This window comes from Octopus sinensis, linkage group LG8 (genome assembly GCF_006345805.1).
Source record: "Octopus sinensis linkage group LG8, ASM634580v1, whole genome shotgun sequence".
Classification (NCBI taxonomy): Eukaryota; Metazoa; Mollusca; class Cephalopoda; order Octopoda; family Octopodidae; genus Octopus; species Octopus sinensis.
Window position 1 is genome coordinate 90,752,808 of NC_043004.1, and position 16,849 is coordinate 90,769,656.

General features: G+C 35.7%; 1 protein-coding gene across 3 annotated transcripts in view; it reads left to right on the forward strand.

Moving 5' to 3' along the window:
* Positions 1-16,849, forward strand: part of LOC115214904 (receptor-type tyrosine-protein phosphatase T) — a 186,700-nt gene that overhangs the window by 158,534 nt on the left and 11,317 nt on the right. For all 3 annotated transcript variants that reach the window (XM_029783961.2, XM_029783962.2, XM_036505585.1), the window contains 10 exons: positions 1,426-1,502; positions 1,702-1,738; positions 4,134-4,351; positions 4,884-5,032; positions 6,636-6,771; positions 8,700-8,849; positions 10,012-10,111; positions 12,373-12,446; positions 15,371-15,505; positions 16,523-16,657. In XM_029783961.2, the coding sequence (XP_029639821.1) occupies positions 1,426-1,502; positions 1,702-1,738; positions 4,134-4,351; positions 4,884-5,032; positions 6,636-6,771; positions 8,700-8,849; positions 10,012-10,111; positions 12,373-12,446; positions 15,371-15,505; positions 16,523-16,657 (1,211 nt within the window). The remainder of the gene's footprint in view (positions 1-1,425; positions 1,503-1,701; positions 1,739-4,133; positions 4,352-4,883; positions 5,033-6,635; positions 6,772-8,699; positions 8,850-10,011; positions 10,112-12,372; positions 12,447-15,370; positions 15,506-16,522; positions 16,658-16,849) is intronic.

The following is a 16,849-nucleotide window of genomic DNA, read 5'->3' on the forward strand; positions in this document are numbered from 1 at the left end:
CCAGTTGCCCTTTCTGTTGCCAGCCTTCACTTGTTTCCAAGTAAGACAGCATTTTATTTATCACCGAATATTATCATGGAAGACTAAAAATGACAGTGATACTAGTTTACAACTATTGCATGATGTCAAAACAAGAGGAGGCGCATGCACACACACACACACACACACACCATAATATCATCATTATTTAATGTCCATGTTCAATACTGGCAGGGTTTGATAAGTCCAAGAGCTGCGTCATGCCCTTGTCTACTTTGGCATAGGTTCTATGACTGGATGCCCTTTACAGAGTTCACCAGGTGCTTTTTTGAGCCACCAGCACAAATGAGGTCACCATATATAACACACACACACACACACGTTTGTATAGTGTATACATATATTTGTATATGTATTTGTCTGTAGTAGAAGACACTTGTTTAGTGGGACTGAGTTTGAAACTGTATGGTTGGGAAGTGAATTTTTTTTAACCATATAGCCATGTGTGCAGCTTGGGCTAGTTACTTCTGACCAAAACGTTTCTGCCAGCTCACCACCTATGTTGATATATTGTCATATATATATATATATATATAGAAGAAAATTCTAATGCCAAATATGCCGAAACATTGTTTCGGCATATTTGACATTAGAATTTTTCTTCTGCCCTTATCTTGTAAATTATGTATAAATTTTACCTTTAAAGGCATTTTTTGATATGCTGGCCATTGATAAAATTTTTTTCCCGAAAAAATTTTTATCCTATATTAATTATATATATATATATATATATATTATATATATATATATATATATATATATATCTTACTCTCTCTCTCTCTCACACACACACACACACGTTTGTATAGTGTATACATATATTTGTATATGTATTTGTCTGTAGTAGAAGACACTTGTTTAGTGGGACTGAGTTTGAAACTGTATGGTTGGGAAGTGAATTTTTTTTAACCATATAGCCATGTGTGCAGCTGGGCTAGTTACTTCTGACCAAAACGTTTCTGCCAGCTCACCACCTATGTTGATATATTGTCATATATATATATATATATATAGAAGAAAATTCTAATGCCAAATATGCCGAAACATTGTTTCGGCATATTTGACATTAGAATTTTTCTTCTGCCCTTATCTTGTAAATTATGTATAAATTTTACCTTTAAAGGCATTTTTTGATATGCTGGCCATTGATAAAATTTTTTTCCCGAAAAAATTTTTATCCTATATTAATTATATATATATATATATATTTATATATATATATATATATATATCTTACTCTCTCTCTCTCTCACACACACACACACATGTACACTCTTTAATGAAAGAGTCTTTTGAAAATACTTTTTGTAGTGCGTTATATGAAATAATCATTGTTTTGCATGTCTGAATACAAACTTACCTGAATGTATTTATTTATTCTAACAGATGACCATTCACGAGTTCACTTAGACTTGGTTCCAGGAGATCCTTATTCTGATTATGTTAATGCTTCATATCTTGATGTAAGTTTCTGAATATATTGTTGTTGTTTCCACTTCAGATAATCCTCATGTATTTATTACCTAGTTGACTATTTGTTCAATGTCATTAGTCCATTACCAAACTCTCACAGCCATTGTATCTCAATACAGATTACTTTTGATCTATTGTATTTTGAAGATAATTTGGATAATTTAATCTTTCTTCTTTTTCATATTTCAGGGTTATAAAAGAGAAAAAGCATATGTAGCTTCGCAAGGTAAGAGTCTCTATTCATACTGATACTTTTATTGAGGAGAAAAGCTTTTCATGTTGCCTCTTAGAGCATTGTTATATCTATAACATTTTTGATCCAAGCCACTTCTTCCCCATCATTTTTCTTTAAATCAGTCATTCAGCTTGTAACGTTGAAGAAAAACTCCTGCCTTTCTTCACAGCTTATCATATTTTACCAGTTTTATAAGCCGTTTTGCAGATAGAATCATAAGTCTCTTTGAACTGTTGTATGATATCTTATAATGTCTAACATACTAAAACCCAGTTCTGGAGATTAACTCAGCTCTTTTAAAATATGGTTTCAGTGAATGACTTCAGATTTCATTGATATAATCTAATTAACAAAATAAAACTGTAAAATCTAATTCCAAAGCTCTTCTTGAAAAGTTTCACAGAGATGGCAAATATGTAAATTACCTTTGTTGTTATTACTTTCCTGACCTTTATTCTTTGCCCTAGATTTTGTCTAATGAGATAAAAGTGTTTGCTGTTTCACTTCTTATGGAAAAGTTGTATTCCATTGATCAGCTGGTTTATTTACTTTCAACACTTTCTGTGTTGAGTGCTCAGAATGTCTTAGCTGGTGATGCACAGACATGCACTGAAGACGTGGTATTTACAAAGAAGGCGGCAAGCTGGCAGAAACGTTAGCACGCCGGGCGAAATGCGTAGCTGTATTTCATCTGCCGCTACATTCTGAGTTCAAATTCCGCCGAGGTTGACTTTGCCTTTCATCCTTTCGGGGTCGATAAATTAAGTACCAGTTACGCACTGGGGTCGATGTAATCGACTTAATCCGTTTGTCTGTTCTTGTTTGTCTTCTCTGTGTTTAGCCCCCTGTCGGTAATAAAGAAATAGGTATTTACAAAGATGTGTAAATTATCTTTGTAAACCGACAGTGAACAGGTGTGCTCACCTTTTATCAGATGTGTTTTCCCTACTGCTTGTCTCTGACAGAAATGCAGTACTGGGTCACCCCCCCCCCCCAAAAAAAAGAGGTGGGGAAGACTAAGTACATGACATCTAGAATATTGCCAGGCACTCACTGCTCATTACCAGTTCACCAATGTGGTTGATGGAACTTCCTTGTTAGTATTAGATAGAGGATTAGTGATAGGTAAAAGTGAAGATATTCTTGAGGAAACTCTCAGCTATAATGAGGACCAGCTAGCTGGTCTATTCTATAAAAATTTTATCCCAAGGACTATGGGTAATTTCTTGAAAACTCTGACCACTTCTTGTTCAAGACCCACTCTACGGGGGCACAGAAGTACTGCTAACCAAGCCTGTTTGTGATGAGTGATGAAACTGTTTTGCATGCATAAGAAAGGAAACTCAAGAAACTTAAAATAAATGAACAGAAACATGTTTTACTCACTGCTGAAAAACAGTAACAACATCGACAACATCATCATCATCATTATTTAACATCCATGTTTCATACTAGCTAGGCTGGGTAGTTTGACAGGATCAAATGGGCCCTAGAACTACATGTGCTCCTCTGTCTATTTTGGCATGGTTTCTGTAGTAGTGGAATACCTTTCTTAATGCCAACCTCGTTGCAGCATGTATTGGGTGCTGTTGTTTTGTGTACTACTGGTGCTAATTAAGTTGCCGATGCAGCTTGCAAGACTCTGAATCCTGAGAGAGGCAGGTTTATACTTGAGCTAAGGAGTTAAAGCATGATATAAGGAGCCAGAGCAGAAGAGGTTTCTTGTTGTAGAGAGACTACATAGCTACTCATGTTTTAGAAGAGAGGGAATGGTGACTGGGATGGAACAGGGAAGAGATAAAATAGTGATGATGTGGTGTCTCTGTGGATCCTTGGAGGTATGAAGTGAGTAGAAATGAGTGGTGGCCGAAGAAGTGGGAGTGTGGGTAGTTTGAGGTTGCAAGAGAATATAGGGGAGTGAGTGGTAGGGAATGAGAGAAGGGGTGAATGTAATGAATGAAGAACAAATGTTGAATGGATGAGAAGTAGAGGAGGTAGCAAAAAGTAGGTGAAAAGTATGGAGATTGGACAAGGTTCATGGGTGGATGTAGTGAATGATGGATAAGGAGTGGTAGGATCACCAACAGTGAATGGTAGTGAAGAGTGGTTGAATAGTAATGATGATAATAGGGGGAGGGGGAGAATGAGAGAGAGCGAGAGACATACAGACATTGATGATGTTGATTGATCTGAGGTAGGTTGTGAGTATGTGACAGAAAGAAAGAAGTGGAAGAAGTGATTGATGCTAATATTTTTATTTCCCGTTTTTCCTTTCTTTTTACTCATCCAGGTTATTGCAAGTTATTTTGAACTTTTCCCACCACATAAAGAAAGAATTGTTTTTATTTTTTTTATATGTGCTTCGCTTTTTTTTTTTTTTTGTCAGGACCTAACAAACCCATGTTGAAAGATTTCTGGAGAATGGTATGGCAGAAAAATATTTGCAAAATAGTCATGCTTACAGATACTGTTGAAGCAAGTAAGAAGAAATGTGAAAAATATTGGCCAGATTCCGGTGTTGAAAAGTATGGCGAGATAATTGTGGAAAATATTGATAATGCAATTTTCACAGATTATATTATTAGAACATTTAAACTTAACAGAGTAAGTAACCTAGTGTGTTAACTCCTCTTCTTCTTATCCATTATGTTCTTGACTCATTGGCATTGTTTTCATGATAATTAAAAAAAAATCAAATCACTGATTTGATTCTGTAATAAATCAACAATTTGATAAATTGTGTAATAAACCAACTAGAATTATTTAAAAGAAAATGTTTTCAATGATTATCCGAATCTATATGATACTTACTGTAAATTTTAACTTCACTATCTATCAGTCTTTGTGATTCCCCTAAAAATTATTTATTTGCCTGCTTGCACTTAATATGGCTCTCTTGTCAAACTATGGCACTAATCACCTTGAATTGATTTATTGTTAGAGTAGTAATGTGATTTGTTACAATGTTACCTCATTAAATTCATCAATGCTTCTGTCTGTCTGTTTTCCTCAGTACCCATCCACCCACCTGTCTATCTATCCACCATTCTATCTATCTAATCATCCACCAGTTATCAGTTCATTCATTCATCCACTATCCATAATAAATTCTATTCTGTTTGCTCTAATTCCACAGAATGAAAATACAAGGATTGTTAAACACTTTCACTTCATCACCTGGTCAGATCATGGAGCACCAATGCATCCAACCTCTTTATTAATATTCAAACGTAAAGTTAAACTTTATAACCCAAATAGTTTGGATCCAATCTTGGTCCACTGTAGGTAAGTATCTTATTTACTTTGCTTACTCAATCCTCATTAAAAAAAAAAAAATTTAATCATCTTGTTTACTTTGCTTACTTAGTCCTCTTCCGAAAAAGGAAAAGGGTTAATATTTTTGATGGAGAAATCTATACCCTTTGTTGTGGTCATTGCTGTTTTTACTGTTGATACTTAGGACTGCTCCAGCATTGGCCATGGCTTACTGGATGGAACCAGTAAGAGTGCTTAAGTGACTGAATTCACTGAGTACCATAAGGCCAACCACAATATACAGAAATGCAGAGAGGGACACCCTTGATAGGTTAAGCTTTCTCCCAGTGGCCTTTCTTCTGACACCTTTTACAAGTGGAGTTTCTTGCCGGGCATTATTATTTTTTTTTTATGGATGTCTCCACCACACCAAAAGCATGCTGATTTAGCGGCTGCAAGATGGGGTGATTGATCGATACCAGCTGAACCTTGTGATAGGTTGCAAGTGTCTTCAATGGCCAACTCCATGGTTTGAGCAAGCTTGTTTCTAAGCTGTTGTCTGATGGCTCAAGAAGTCTTTGTCTGATTGATGGTGATTGAAGCTCAGCCACAAAGGTATCACCTATTAGAATTTCTCAGTAATGGTCTGCTGTTAGGGCTTGAATTTTACACTTCTTGGCCAGCACCTGAAGGCTTGGCATAAATTTTTCTATAGACCTGTTTTTTTTTTTTTGTTTTTGAGTTCACAATTTGTGGTGCATCATTATGTTTGAACCTTTCTTTATGAACTTTGAGTCCAGGCATTCTATTGCTACTGCGAAGGTTTCAGATTCTTTGATGATAGGTAGGTCCTTGCTCTGCAGAGGACTAAGAGTACCTCCAGTTTAGATTCATCTAGAACTCTTGCTTTTGCAATGTAGATGTGTAGCATCTGTTCCAGTAAATATAATCTTCCTTGGTTGGGTCATCTAGAAGGGTCTCCTTGAACACTTTGGCATCCATTTAGAATCAAGTTTGAATAAAATTTGTCATAAACCAGTTCATAAAAGGCTTTTATTCAAACTTTATTTCTGCTTGCTGTCTAATCTGTTAATCACGGCTGTCCAACAATTAAGATGTGTTGTTTTATATTAGATAAAGACAGTATCCATCTATCAACGTCATTCGACACACTATGCTGCATTTTCATACTCAATACAAAATAAGATATCTATATTTTTATCTAATATTTACTATTGTAGAAAGGAATTAATAATAGGTTATTATAATTCATAACAGTCATGTTTACATAAATCTCATAGGGCAGACGAACCAAACCCAGTGATATGCTCCTCTCACAATTACTCACTGTATTTCATTGCTAAGCTTCTGTTAAGAACTTTCTGCAAGGACTCTGGTGAGATCTGTGACAGGCATCAAAGGTCACTGTACGGTTTACTGCTTCCACTGAAGAGCTGGGAAAAGTGTCGCTGAAAAGCTGCATACTTCTGTCTGAAATCGAACAGAATGCACCAGTTCTGATCTATTGAAGTCAGAATCTTGGCCAATGATAATAACAACAGCAAGAGAAATGAGATGATGGATTAAGTTTGCTATTTGCTAGGTATTTTTATAATTATTGTTATTGTTTTAGTGCTGGCTCCGGACGTACTGGTTGCTTTGTTGCCTTGGACTACTGTATGGAGCAAGCGAAGAGTGAAGGCATTGTAGATGTTCTCGGATGTGTTCAATTGATGAGGACAAACAGAGTTAATATGATTCAGAATATTGTAAGTATTTGTTATTGTTGCTAGCTCTTGCAAGATGTCTTTTATTTGAGGTCATATTTGTGGATTACATTTTGTCCCGTCTAAAAAAAAAAAAAAAAAAGGGATTAATATCTGTTTTATTGTGTGGCATTATTGCAGAATACATTGAGGCTTTTTGTTTACAGCTTTTTTGCTATCACATTTATACATGCACAGAAAAAATGACTTTTTGAATTCACATGTTCTGAAGAAAAGATTAAAAAATGAAAAATCCAGAAAACAAAATTATCATTAAACAAAATGCTAACAGTTTAAAAAATAATAAAAATTTTAGTATTCTCAATAAGTGCTGTTAATGGCTCAGTTACTAATAATGACAATAATGATAAAAATATTGGTAGTGACATTCATGCATACAGCTGCAAGTGGAGGTGACTTGAATCTGGATCTAGAACATCTTTTGTAAACATTCTACTAAATAAAAGAAACATTTTGAAGAAAAAACTACAGCATGGAGGTATTTTGTTATTCAGTAGATTATTTCTCTATAACAACAAATTTCATGGAAAGGCAAAAAAAAAAAAGTCTAAAATAGCTGGACTTTGTAAAACTATGAAGGATTTCATTGTGTTCGCTAGGGAGTCACTGGAGATAATCTTCGATGACACAGTTAAAGAAATATCATTTATAGGAAGCAAAGGAAGCACAAGTTCAGATAGAAACACTCCTGACTATAAATTTCTCTTATAGTATATTGGATGGAGAAACACAGGAGTCACTAATCAAGATATTGGTGATAATGTCAACTCTTGGTTTCTGGTCACTTTCTTGATGGAGTATAAAATGTGGTCAGTGCTCACTCTCAGTTATATGTGGTCGGGTGTGATCACAATTGACAAAGAGGCTCTCATGACTGCAGAATTACAAAACAATTCCAGATATGTGTTCTGTAAAGAGTGCAGCTATTACACATGTTGTAGTAAAAGTCATTTAATGCATGAATTAAAAAGAAGTATATCTTACAGTATGTGGATCAATGAAGAGTTGGGGGTTCACAGCTTGAAGCATGATGGAGAGGTAATATTGTAATATTTAGTTCTGGTTTTTTACATTCTAAGTTCCACTCCTGCCAAGGTCAAATTTGCTTTTCAACCCTCTTTAATCCTTCCTTTTAAATTTCATTAAGCGAGATTGTTTTCTCTATGCTCTTGAGAGATCAGCTAAAGGAGCCACTGTCTGATATCTGGACTGGCATCTAATTCATTGACCAGGACATGGTTTATGGGCCTATCTATCTGAACTTCATGACCTAAAGTGAAACATAAGGCAAAAATTATACTTGAAATATCTGCGCATAGGCCCATACCATTGTACACATATCTGTGTAATACCAAGGTTACTGCCAGGGGTATTGGCAGCAGCATTGAACAACTTGCTTATCATCTTTGTGGCACAATATGGTGGGGTAAATGCAGAGGTGATGAAGAGTGGCATGGAGCAAGTATGGACTTGTGAGTTCTTATGTCTTCTCAAGACTACAGAGCCATTGTGGATCTGTACCTTGTGATTGACACAAACACATAAGCAATGGAGCTAATTGCGCAAGGTAGAAAGCCCTGCTGTTATGCTTGTGGCAGTTAGAGTTACTTGAGGGCTTTCTGCTTCAAGAATGTAGAAAACCAGAGAGAGAGAGAGAGATGTTATATAAAAGCTTCTGTTATGAATGTTAGCCATATCCTAAACGAATGAACTGTAAACTAAATGTTGAAACCAAGCCTGTATTATTAAAACTGTTTTAATTGTGTTAATCCATAGTATTTGTCATAGCTTTGTTTTAGCTTTTATACTTCAGCTTTTAGCTCTATCAAACAAAACTTCCTACATCTTGATCATGCTGTGTAAATACCAACACACTTAATTCTATCTCTTTTTTCATTTTCTCTCTTTAGGACCAGTACATATTTGTGTATGATGCTTTGTTAGAAGCCACTATGGCTGGTGAAACTACCATTCCAAGATCAATGTTTAATGAGACGTACCAGAAATGGTGTCTTCCAAATAAAGATTCATTTTTGAGTAATATAGAGGATCAATTTAAAGTAAGCTCTTGTGAAAATTTGCTATTTTTGGTGTTTTGTTTGTTCTGTAAGTGATGAATGTCAAAAACACATTTTTATGTATTTAATGAAAGTTTCATTATCTACCCGCTCATCATACCTGTACTATTATAAGTTGAAGATAGAATTCAAGCTTAAAATTTTCAAGCCTATATTTCTAAGCAATAAAATTAATTTTGCAACATGATTAATCTTGAAAGTTCATTGTCTTTGCATCTAGATTAATTTCGGACCCAGATAACTTTGAAACAAAAATCATCATGAAACAAGATTTCCTTATGTCAAATCTCATGTTCCCATAACCATATTTCAAACTATGACTATGTTCCAATTTAAGAGACATATGCTTAGCTACTGAAACATATTATCATATTTCTAATTAGCACATACTGCTTATGTGTTTCAACTTAATTTCTAAAATAATCTGGAATTTGCAAAGATGAGTGGAAGTTAATATAAGTAGCTTTTCTTGTCTTTTGGCTATACGAATCTGGTGATTGAAATACAGCTTCATGTTTCTATATAAAACTAGTAGATTATTTACCTAGTGAAATCTCAACTTACCATTTCTATCATCATCATCATCATCATCATCATCATCATCATCTTCGTTTAGTGTCCGCTTTCCATGCTAGCATGGGTTGGACGGTTCAACTGGGGTCTGGGAACCAGAAGGCTGCACCAGGCCCAGTCTGATCTAGCAATGTTTCTATGGCTGAATGCCCTTCCTAACGCCAACCACTCCGTGTGTGTAGTGGATGCTTTTTACGTGCCACCGGCACGGGGGCCAGGCGAGGCCGGCAACGGCCACAATCGGATGGTGTTTTTTACGTGCCACCGGCACTGGTATCACAGCTGCAATTTCCATTGATGTTGATAGATTTCGATTTTTTTTTAACAATGCAAATATGATCTACATTGAGCACTTTAATGTGAGAGGTCATGGATGGCTTGAGAACAAAGAACAGTCTCTCTAGTAAGTTGGAAATGAATACTGAAGATTTTCTCAGTTTTCACTGGTTCAGTCCTCAACAGTAAATAGGTACTATTGGTACATGTTTCAAGAAGAGGTTAGGAGTGAAGTGGGGATGGGGTTCTTAAATATTTAAATCCTTTCAAAATTCTGTCTCTTCTCTAATTTCAGGTATTATATCAACTGTGTCAACCAGTTCCTCGAGATGAATACCGTGCAGCTCTTGAAAGTGAAAATCTCTCTAAAAATAGGTTTAAGAATATATTGCCAGGTGAGATTCTGTTTACATTAGGCTGTGTTTAATATAAACTCAGTCAAGACTTCAAAGTGTTCAAGAAAGGAGAGTCAAAGGGAAACAGGGAGCTATGAAATTATTTCCTTTTGAAGAAAATGGTTTCAAATTTTGGCACAAGGCCTACAAGTTTAGGAGAGGAGGTAAATTGATTACATTGACTCCAGTACTCAACTGGTACTTATTTTATTGACCCCAAAAGGACAAAAGGCAAAGTTGACCTCAGCGGAATTTGAACTCAGAATGTAAAGATGGACGAAAGGCCACTAAGCACTTTGTCTAGCATGCTAACGATTCTGCCATTTTGTCGCCTTCCTTTGAAGAAAATAATAATGTTTTTTTTATCTGTACAGAGAGTCAAGCTGGGCCAACAAGAACATCGCCACCAAAATTGGTAACTCAGCTTAACCTTTTTGATACCATCTCGCCTGAGACTTCACTTGGCCTTGTGATGTAAACTCCCTGTTTTAAAGTGATTTAAATCTTAAAATCTTGTATCAAAACATCATATTAATTTATGTTCTGAACATCAATGCTGACAAAATTATTTTACTAATTTCTTATTATTTTGAAATGAATCAAAGGCCAGTGCATTTCAATAGCAATTTGGTAACAAAAAAGGTTGACAGATCTGAAAACAAAATGATATACAATAATGAACTGTTGACTTTCTTATAAAGGATTGTTATAAACACATTTGCTTCCTAACCTCGACAGTTAAGTAAGTTGAAGCACAAAGAAGAATTGTAGTTTCTTCATAAATACAGAATTAAAATACTTGCAGGAGTACTGACTGCCTATGACTTTGTAGTCCAATGTCATAGTCATTTCACTGATTTGCTTCTGTTATTCCCAGGGCCATCAATAGTGAGGGATTATTAATCTGTTCTAATCACTTTTAGACTGTTCTCCTGTAGTCATATCTCATTTTCTGAACTTATTGTGAGTACTAAATCCACTTGATGTAGTTGAGAGGTTGGAGTTAGTCAATACCTTTGAACTCAGCACTTAGCTGGTACTTTATTTAATTGACCTTGAAAGGATAAAAGGCAAAGTTGACCTTGGTGGGATTTGAACTCAGAATGTAGAGAGCTGGAACAAATATCACAAAGCATTTTATCTGATGCTCTAATAATTCTGCTAACTTGCTGTGCTTATAATGCGCTTATAAGTTGACTTCAGCACGATTTGAACTCAGCTGAGATAAATGTCACAGGGCATTTTTACCTAAATAATCACCACTGTTTCTAATTTACGCACAAGTACAGTAATTTGGAGGAAAAGGAGTTAGCTAATAACATCGATCCCACTACTATATTGGTATATTATTTTATGACTTCAGTGGGCTCTGAACACAGAACAGAGAGAACTAGGAAAAAATATCCGATGTATGACACCTAAATAATTTTGTCAATCTATGTCCTAAATGATGATAATACTGGTGATGAGAGGGTATTATGGAGCAGTCAGTAGAATGCTGGGAAAAACATATTATGTAGTTATTTCACTTTACGTTCTGTGTTCAAATCTCACCAGCGCTAATCAAGTATTTGGTTGATATAACTAATAATATTCTCTCTCCAAATTGGTGGCTTTATACCTATTTTAAAAATCATTATTATTCAGAAATATTTGAATAATATTCAACCTTCATTATAAGTTCAAATCCTTTTGGGTTCTTTTTTATTCTCCAGGTTGGATAAAATAAGTATTTTGTGGGGTTAATTGCAGTTCTTCCTAAAGCCAGTGTCTTATTCCAAATTATTATTGTTCATATATACTATTTTGTTGGAAATAGGATTGTAAGAAATGGTAGAGGGGCAAGTAAAAGGCTCTGTGATATTTAGATGTTTGTCTTTACATTTTGATTTCAAATCGTATTTATGTCAAATTAGCCTTCCATTTCTTCCAGACAAGATAAAATAACTGCATTACATGCAAAAGTTAATTGACTACATCTCACCATCACAAAATATGTGGTTTTGGTAATTAGTACCATTATAATTATTGGTTTCAAATTTTGGCACAAGGCCAGCAATTTCAGGGGAGGGGTAAGTTGATTACATTGACCCCAGTGTTCAACTGATACTTATTTTATTGACCCAAAAGGACAAAAGGAAAAGTTGTGATGATATTATTGTTTACTTTTTACTCTATATCGCTACAGAACTTCTATTTTTCACTAAAATACTTTGTGATTTGTATCAGAAAGTTAAACATTGTCATTTATACTTCAACAGCAAACCGATGTCGGCCATATCTTTACACAATGGCAGATGATTGCAATGACTATATTAATGCAGTTTTTCTACCTGTAAGTTACAACCTAAGCTTTGTTCTATCATTTTTTTGTTGGGTGTGTCATGACTAAGGTCTACTCATTTTGAATTAAACCTGTAATGTATAAAAGATGAATAGCATCAAGATTGTTTCATGATGATGTAAATATTCTGTATGAAGTAATGCAGTTAAAGATGTTTACACAAAATATATTGAACACTGATAAGTATTGCTTGTATCATAAAGGACCAAAAAGTATTCACTAAAATTTGTATATTTGAAAGTGTTCTTGTTTAACTTTCATGACAACCCTGATCTGGCAAACTTACTGTTAAAGATGTCCCAGCCATTTTGTCTTTCTTTTAGACAAAGTATATCTAGGATTACCATGGCGAATGTATCTTTTTTTTCTTTAAGGACAGTAGGTTGTGATTCGGGAGATATTTTGGCTGCTGTTTCTAGCAAGTTGAGTGAACCTCCCCCACCTTCATTGGCTTACTATATTTGAAAGTGTGACGAATGTAGGTGGGATCCACAAAACTATTAGTGAGCATTCTTCTAGAATGAGAATCATAGAGTGAATTTGAAAGTTACACAACATATAATGAAATTATTATGTATAGCACTCAGGTACATTACAACTCATCAAAGGTACATGTACAGTTCATAGAATTATGTACAAAAGCCAGGAAAGAACAGTGTATGAGTCATGATATATATGTGTGTGCATGCATATAGAGGGGTTGATATCAGGTGTAGTGTTAGTGAATTTCAGGAAGCATGGCAGTTTTAAAAGACACAATGTCTTGACAACTAACAATTGAGGCAGGTAGTTTGTTCCTTGCTTCAGCAACTCTGAGTGTGAAATAAAATGTTTCTGAAAGTCATGGGAGCTGTGCTGTTTTCTGACTTTGCAGGCATGCCCAGGTGTGTTAGACACATAGAGCTCAAAAAGGTGCTGAAGGTCGTTTTTGGCATAATGGTTAATAATTTTGTGGGTGTTTACAAAGTCAGTTGCCTGACGTTGGAGCTTCAATGTATCTATGCTCAAGGAAGCAAGGCATTCAGAGTATGGTAGATGCCTGATGGAGGGTATTTGCTTGGTTGCACATCTCTGAACAGTTTCCAGGAGGCCACTGTCCTAAGCAAGATAGCGGTTCCAGACTGGTCCTACAAATTCCAAGTGTGGCTGCACCATAGCCATATACAGCCTTAGATAGATAGCTGGAGAGCAGATGACAAAGGTCTTGCTGAGTGATGCCAAGACACCCTTGGCCTTCTAGAAATGTGTGTTGTCCTGCGCAAATCGCTGCTGACAGTAATGCCCATCTCGTGCAGTCCTAGAACCATGACTACCTCCTTTTGGCTGAGAATAAAGGACTCTAACCAGTTAAAAAGATTATCTTTCACACCCATTGGAGAGTCTTTTGTATGGCACAGAATTAAAAGCTTTTGCAAAGTCAAGGTAAACAATATCTACCCATGAGCTGCCATCAGTGACCCAGGTGATGTCTTCAAGAAAGTCAATAAGTTGATCACAGCAGCTGGAGTTAGGGATAAACCCAACTTGCAAGGGCCAGATAAGGCTGTGAGAATTCCAGAAGTTCCAGAGTGTTTCTCTGACACAGGATTTCATCAGTTTGGTGATTCAGCTTGTAAGGCTGACTGTATGGTAGTTGACAGGCAACTTGCGGTCACCCTTTTTGAACAGAAGAATGGCACTGGCAGTTTTCCACTGCTCTGGAGTAGCACTATTGATACATATGTGTATGCTTCATTGAAAATGAATATTCTTTAAAGAATATCTGAAACTGCACTGCCTCTAATCCGTCTCTCTTTTCCTACATGCCTTACTTACTGGTGTCAACAATCAGGGATCTCCATACTGAAAATTCATAAATTTTCTTGGGAAAGATATAGCAGTAATTTCCATCTACTTTCTACCAGTTTATTTACAGTTTACTCTGCTAGTCTCCTGCTTTTCCAAGCTTATGCTTGAAACACAGGGCTTATTTAAAACCCTTAGATTGGTGGACTGGTTCATGTAACAGAACATGTCTATACATCAGTGCCTGGGTGACACATGTCTTGAGGCCAGTAACCCACCCAGTCCAGTGCACCGTAATATGATTTTCTGCTTTGTTAATCTATAACTGCAAAATTTGAGAGGTACTACCACCGTAAGCCTGAGTGAACCTGCTGATTAAGGGTTAACTCCATACTCCTTAAAGCAGGAACCCATTCACCACCAGATGCAGTTTAATGTCTTGCCTGGGACAGTTTCCAGAGGCAATATTTTAATATCAATATTTACTATAAATGTACTTAAATAATCTTATAGACAGCCAAATGGAATTGATCACAAATGTGTTTATTGTATTGATAATCATCTTTTGTCTTCTTTAATCTTTGATAAGTTTACTTCATGAGAGTTAGGAATGTTGATTCAGTATATCTATGCATCGCCAACATCATCATTCATTTTATGACCTGTTTTTTTATTTGCTTTCATGGGTTGGATGGTTCTCAAGGCATCTCCTCTTATGTTGTATCACCTAGTAACTGATATAATTAATAGGATCGACTGTCACTCTGGCAATCAATGACAATCTAAAGTATACCATAAAACACCAGGACCAGAGAGAAATATCTGTAATGATTTCTTAGTAACCATCCAAAATATTGATGTTATAATTAATTATTAATTTAATATTTTCTACTATTTAGATGTATTCTAAATTCAACTTATTTTGCCAACCTAATTTGTCAATATTTATTTCACTTCTTAATTCTATTTCAGAGTAGTCCCTTGTCCTTTTTTAACCATAATTCGTCATTTACATAATGATTTGTTTTCAACACTAACAGCGTAGTTTTAATAAATTAAAACATCATATAAGTTGGTATTTTGCTATCAATGTTTATTAATTCTCTCTATTTCGGTTTCTCCACATACAGGGTTACACCAGACAGATCGCATACATTGTAACACAAATGCCTTTACCTAAGACTTTAGCTGATTTCTGGCGCTTGCTTTATGATCATCAATCTGACACTGTAGTCATGCTGAATGACTATGACCGCAATGATAAGGTAAATTCTTTTGATCAGCACCAGTAAAACACTTTCATACTCAGTTACACTCTCTCTTTCACATATGTAAGGCACCTAGAGTTATAGGCTTGCTGCTTAGTAACCCTTATTACCTCAAAATTTTGTATCTGAATAATGTATACGTTTCAGCAATGTAGAATCATAACTATAATGATAATAATAATAATAATAATAATGAAATTATTGTATACAGTACTCAGGTGCACCACAACCTGTCAAAAGTGCGTATAAAGCATATGCAGTAATGTACAAATGTCTAGAAAGTGAACAGTATATGAGTCAGATACATGCTTGCGTGTGTATGGAGGGGAGAAAATCAGGTGTATTGTTGGCGAATCTCAGGAAGCATGGAAGTTTTGAAGGATGCAGTGCTCGACAACTAACAACTGATGCCGGCAGTTTGTTCCATGCTTCAGCAACTCTTAGCGTGAAAAAATGTTTCTGAAAGTCATGAGAGCTGTGCTGTTTTCTGACTTTGTAAACATGTCCACGGGTGTTAGACAGGTGGAGTTTGAAAAGGTGCTCAGAGTTATTGTTTGTAAGTTGGTTAATAATTTTATGGGTGTCTGCCAAGTCAGCTGCCAGACGTCGGAGTTTCAATGTATCCATGTCCAGGGAAGTAAGGCATTCAGAATATGGCCAATGCCTGATGGAGGGTATTCTCTTGGTGCACCTCGCTGAACGGTTTCCAGACGATTAATATCCTGGGCAAGATAGAGGTTCCAGACCAGTGATGCAAATTCCAGGTGAGGTCACACCATAGCTATATAAAGCCACAGATAGATAGCCGATACAATACAAGGAGTATATTGTCATGCCAAACAAACAACTGGGATGCTCATTTTCCTCTATTATACACCAGTTGCCTTCATCTTCTTTTGTTGCGTAATTCTCATTCTCCCTTTTTTTCACTACCCACCTTATTCGATGCTCTCTCTCTCTCTCCCTACACACACACAATATCTGTTTTAATCATTTCTGTTTGTTTTTTGTTAGACATGTGCTTTGTATTGGCCAGAGGAATATGGCTACACAGTGGAACATGGTCCACTGAGCATACAGTTATTATCATCATCTGAAATAGACCCTACTGTAGCTGTAAGGGTTTTTCAGTTGCGTCATGTAAGCAAGGTAAATACTTTAGCGTTTGTTTTTCTCTCTTTCATTTATGTATTTTTATGAATATAATTTATTTTCAACATCAAGATATGAAGTGATGAATACAATAGAATTCTATACACAACACTGTGCTCTCTTTAGTCTTGTTTTTTTTTTTCCTGTTCAAATTCTACTGGGGGTTGACTTTATCATTCTTTTGTTGTC